Here is a 5,285-nt window from a genome sequence, read left to right on the forward strand (position 1 = left end):
TCTCTTTTTTTTTTCTACTACTTATTTACAGTTCAACTTTTAAATCCTCGTCTGCTTTGATATCACGTTAAATTCTTACTCGCGTAATATCTTAAACTGTTTCAAGTCTTGAAATTAATTCTAGACTGAATAAATTCTAAATTTAACTTTTCTGCATTATATCCCGGGAGTGACATTATTTCTGACGGTGTCAACTCCTTAGCTCACATTGTACCCTTCTACTATAGGTATCTATCTTGTGACTTTAACCTAGCTGTCTGGCAATTAAGGATTTTCTCTTTTTTAAAAATGTCAGTGCGTTTTTTTTTTACGCTGCTAACATCATGCTGTGTTTGGAGATTCTTGAAATTAAGATTCTCAAACTATACTTGTACTGAAAATTATTCCGCCTTAAAGTACGGCAAGAATTTATCGATCGAATTTACTTGATCGAAAACATGAACTTAACATGAAATCTGCTACAGAATTTAGGAATACATATATTGATTCCATAAATCCTTCAGTCACATTATATTTTCTAGGAAAATCCTTGGCTTAAATAAATAAATTGTATTATTTAAAGTCTGGAATTTTCTCAGTCATTACACTTTATAGGGGAAATATATTTTAAACAAATAATTTTACCTTGTGTTGTCTTGTTTTCTTCCCTTTTTTTTTTTTATTTGAGTTACTTCCTCCTGTAGTTTTATGATTTTTTTTGTTGGTTAATTCCTATAGTTTTATGAATTAGTTCTTCTACGATTTGACTTGCCAAGGTAATATTCTATCCTTGTGGTGAATGAAAATTAATGAATATCAAAAGGAAACTTTTGTACAAGGGGAATTTTTTTTTTTTTTTTGTGTGCCCCTAATGATGAACACAAGGGATTATTTTTATGTTGAATTTTTTCTTCTTCTTCTTGCGTGTTCATAGGGGATTCCATTAGTCGCAATCATTGGCAATCGCTGCTTGCTTCACGCTTCTGTGCCACATAACACATTCCAATCTCACACAACGCAATGATGGCTCAATTTCTTCCATCATATTCCAGGTAATTATAAGAAATTTTTTAGCAGAAAAAAAAAAAAAGCTAAGAAGGTGCATACTAGGCGGCAGAAATAGTTAATGTTTTCTTTCCCTCAAGAACGAAAAAAAGAGAATTAATGGTGTCATTCCGCTCCTCATGCTCTTCGTTTATTGTAGAAATCCAATGGTCCACCAATGGGAGGATGGATATATAGTCTCACTCATATCAGACCATGTGCCCAACGTTGCATAGTCCACTGATTGGGCAGGGGCCTCAAAATGAGGTTATGGAGTATCGAACGTTGAGCCCATCTTGGAATAAGAAAACATAAAGTCATCCTAACTGCTGCATACAAACCTCATTGGTCGTTGAAAATAGTCAATGTTACTATAGTAGAGAGAAATAGACCTGCTATTGAAAACAAAAATCAACACTAAAGTCTCATAAGTATAAATTTGTTTGTGATTCACAGGATTGACATTGAAGAGGAAGATATCGGTCCGGTTCTGAAACTTGATTCCATGAAAAATGGAGAATTATGGAACGAAATGGATATTCTAATCTTCAACACTTGGCTTTGGTGGTACAGAAAAGGACCTAAACAGTATGAGCTCTGTAGACTATAAACACAAATTATAAGTTGTTTCTATAGAAGCATAATAACATGAATTAATTTCATTCACATGAATTATCCTTGTGGAATGTTTCTCCTAATTACAGATGGGATTATGTTCAAGATGGTGACATCATACTCAAAGATATGGATCGAATCCAAGACAAGTAATTTTCCAAGGAATTTGTCCCCACCATTACAAGTCACTTTCTTGTTTTCTTTCTCCTATCCATCTATACGTTCTGTTCATGACATGTGTGAAGTGCTCTTTCTTGAATTAGTGGCAAGGAGTGGAATGAACCAAATGTGACGAACTGTCGAAGAGAGACACAACCCATTAAAGGTTCAAGCTACTCCATCGGTTTACCGCAGGCGACCTACCTGGTGAAAGCCATCTTGAGCCAGATAGAAAAACCAGTTCATTTGCTTGACATAACCACTTTGCACAACTAAGAAAAGATGGGCATCCCAGCAGTGATAATGCATTTAGGCGCATGGATTGCACGCATTGGTGTATTGCTGGTGTCCAAGACACTTGGAATCAACTTCTCTATGCAAATCTCATTAGTCCACACAAATGGACATTTCACTTTTGTGTGAACCATAAAAAACATTACACATTTTGCTATGAAGTTGTTATTACCAAATCCCAATACATTGAAAAATTCTTTTCGGACAGAAGATGTGAAAATACAACTATTTGGATCCCCAAAAGTTTAATACCAAGTTGTACTTCTCAACTTTAGTTTGACTTTAGTAAAAGTACAATCATTCTTCCTTCTAGAAGACGAAAGTGGAAATGTTGAAAGGTTAAAAAGAAGCAATAAACAAATAAAAGCACTATGGTCTAATACAAAGTAATAGTGTTTCGAAGGCATATTATAATGGCTGATAAAGTCCTTGGCTATCATGACAAAGGCATCTAAAATGAAACTCCCATTTTACCAAAAATGTATAGTGTTTATCTAGTAGGTCCTGAAAACATAAACTACCGAAAAGATTCAGTTTTTAACTATTAAATTTGTATCAGAAATTGCCGATTTTGCATACTTTTTTTTAATATGATGTAATTTTAGACATATACAATGGCCAAAAACTGGCGTTACCGGTAGGAAAGCCCTACATGAGAAACTCCCAAACAAAGAAGAAAAAGTGTTTGCTGTAGAAGCATTTAGACTTGAAGACTACCTACGTATGTGAAACTCATACTCTGTTTTCAATAGCATACGATGAGTAAAATAATTACAAGCTACGAGAAAAATGAGAAATCAGAAAAGTGAGAAAGGAAAGAAGGAAAACAAAAATACGTAGCGGTTTCTTTAAGATACAACAACCAGGCCTAGCACTATTAGAAATGCATTCCAACTTTTACATCTTTTTTAGAGTACTAATCATCACACCAAGCTTTACTACCAAATGCCCTCTTCACAATCCTTTTAAAAAGCCCACCACACCACAAAAGCAACACAACTTTAAACTTTGTTCTCTTCTCTCTACAGCCTTACTCACTTTACTCGTTAGACTCACATGGCTTCTTTCCTCTCTTATGTTCTATTCCTAATTAGCCTCTTTTCAACCTTATTCCTCTCCATCAATGGAGTTCTCCCCAACGGCTACTTCAGCGAAGCCAAACCGATAAAGAGAACGGAAAAGCTGAGCCATCTCCACTTCTACTTCCATGACATCCTCAGTGGCAAAACCCCATCTGCTGTTAAAATCATTTCTAGTCCACCAAAAGCCAAGTCTGCTACTGGCTTGTTTGGAACCACTTTTATGACTGATGATGCATTGACTGTAGGGCAAGAACCCACCTCGAAAATCGTCGGCAGAGCGCAAGGTTTTTACTCTGCAGCCTCACAGAGTGATGTATCATTTCTTATGGTCATGAATTATGTCTTCACTGAAGGTAAGTACAATGGAAGTACCATTAGCATTCTTGGAAGAAATCCAGTCCTCGATGATGTGAGGGAAATGCCAATTGTTGGAGGCAGCGGTTTGTTTAGATTCGCCCGTGGCTATGCCTTGGCTCACACAGTGTGGTTTGATCCCAAGACTGGGGATGCCATTGTTGAGTACAATGTTTTTGTTTTACACTATTGACCCTCGTCATCATCTCATGTTAGCCATGCTTCTCTTTGTTTTTGCTTTTATTTTGTTCTTCCTGATTGATTGTGATTCAAGCCTTGTCTACCTTAATCTTATATGGAAGACTGTGTTTGTGCAATTTGTTTTCCTTTTAAGGTTGCCACAAGTTATTCTCTAAGACTTTGGATCATAGCAAGAAAGAAAGAAACCTTATTTAATATTGAATCTTATCACTAAAGAACAAGCCACTATCTAATTTGGAGCATCCGCTACATGTTCTGTTTGTTATTTATGACATCATGCAATAATTTTGTGATTGTCCCCACAAAATTGCAAAAACATTATATTATAGTTTTCTAGTAGGATTAGTGGGGGCTGAACTAATTACTTAAGTTAGGTGAAGTTAAAATTTCCTCGAGTTCACATCATGTTCATTCCATCTACTTTGAGAGCGCATTTATCAAACTGTAAAAGAATGCAAATGAATAAGGTAAGAATCACGACTTTCTTTTCTTGTGTTTATTAAACTTAAAAATAAAATCTTATCAATATAATCACTAAAATATCCTCCTACGCAATTAAATAATTATTAGCTAGATTGAATCCACTATGGATATATGAATAAATTTGACATGTACAATCCATATCAAGTAAGTGCAAGGATTGCCATTCATTTTCTTTGATAGATCTGATGTTACGTCTGGTGTTCCAAATGATGTTGAAACACTGTCTGGAACACGACTTAATTAATTAAGATCCGGGTTAATTACGTTCATTTGCTCGAGTAAAATAAAGTGCAGAAAGTAAAGGAACACACAATATGATATCGCAGTTCGGTGCGCACACCTACTCTGCGGGGCCACGCCCAGACAGTAAATAATTTCACTATACTTCAAGAATTACAATACTGATGGACTTATTCACTCAAGGACTCCCTCCTAGACTATGATGCCGTTGTGACGAATCTCCACAGTGATTGTTTAGTGTGCACCACGTCTTCTAAACTGCACGGTAAACTCCCTTCGACCGACAGAGCTTCCTCCCGAAAGCAACAAATCCCTCTCCTGAATGACGATCTCAATAACGCACTAGGCTCACAAAAACTCACAGACGTCTCTCTAAATATTTTCTCAGTAATAAGCTCTCAAATTCACAGACTTTTCCTCTGGAGATATTGTGACGACCCTCCTATGAGGCTGCCACTGTAACTTAAACTTTAACTTGTACTTACTGGGGTTTCTTAAAATTTGCGGAACATTTTTTTTTTTTTAATATAAGAAAGAATACTTTCATAATTTGTAACAATAATTTCAAATAAGTGAATCACTAAATTTCTTAAAGCTTTTCTTAATTTCAGTTAAGATAAAACGTTCTAAAAATATCTTTCAAACAGAGCAGCATTTGAACTCTTATTTCAAATGCTCTTTAAAAGCCTTTCTAAAACTGGCCAATTCAATCGGGCCATTTAATTTTGACTTTAAAACGGATTTCGTGAGAAATCTTAAATTCAAGTACATCTTAAAGCCCTTTTAAAATCAATCATTTAAATCGTCATGTTTAAAATTTATTTATTTGTTGCA

General features: G+C 35.3%; 1 protein-coding gene across 1 annotated transcript; it reads left to right on the top strand.

The window, feature by feature from the left end:
- Nucleotides 1-3,081: 3,081 nt before the first annotated feature.
- On the top strand, nucleotides 3,082-3,889 carry LOC21391970 (dirigent protein 22). The gene has a single exon (XM_010108102.2). It carries the CDS (start codon nucleotides 3,148-3,150, stop codon nucleotides 3,718-3,720), a length of 573 nt encoding a protein of 190 aa, XP_010106404.1. The 5' UTR covers nucleotides 3,082-3,147; the 3' UTR covers nucleotides 3,721-3,889.
- The last annotated feature ends 1,396 nt before the right edge of the window (nucleotides 3,890-5,285 follow it).

This window comes from Morus notabilis, unplaced genomic scaffold, assembly GCF_000414095.1.
Source record: "Morus notabilis unplaced genomic scaffold, ASM41409v2 Scaffold855, whole genome shotgun sequence".
Lineage (NCBI taxonomy): Eukaryota > Viridiplantae > Streptophyta > Magnoliopsida > Rosales > Moraceae > Morus > Morus notabilis.

Coding starts and splice junctions, on each gene's coding strand:
- LOC21391970 (XM_010108102.2), top strand. CDS start 3,148: ATGGCTTCTTTCCTCTCTTATGTTCTATTCCTAATTAGCCTCTTTTCA.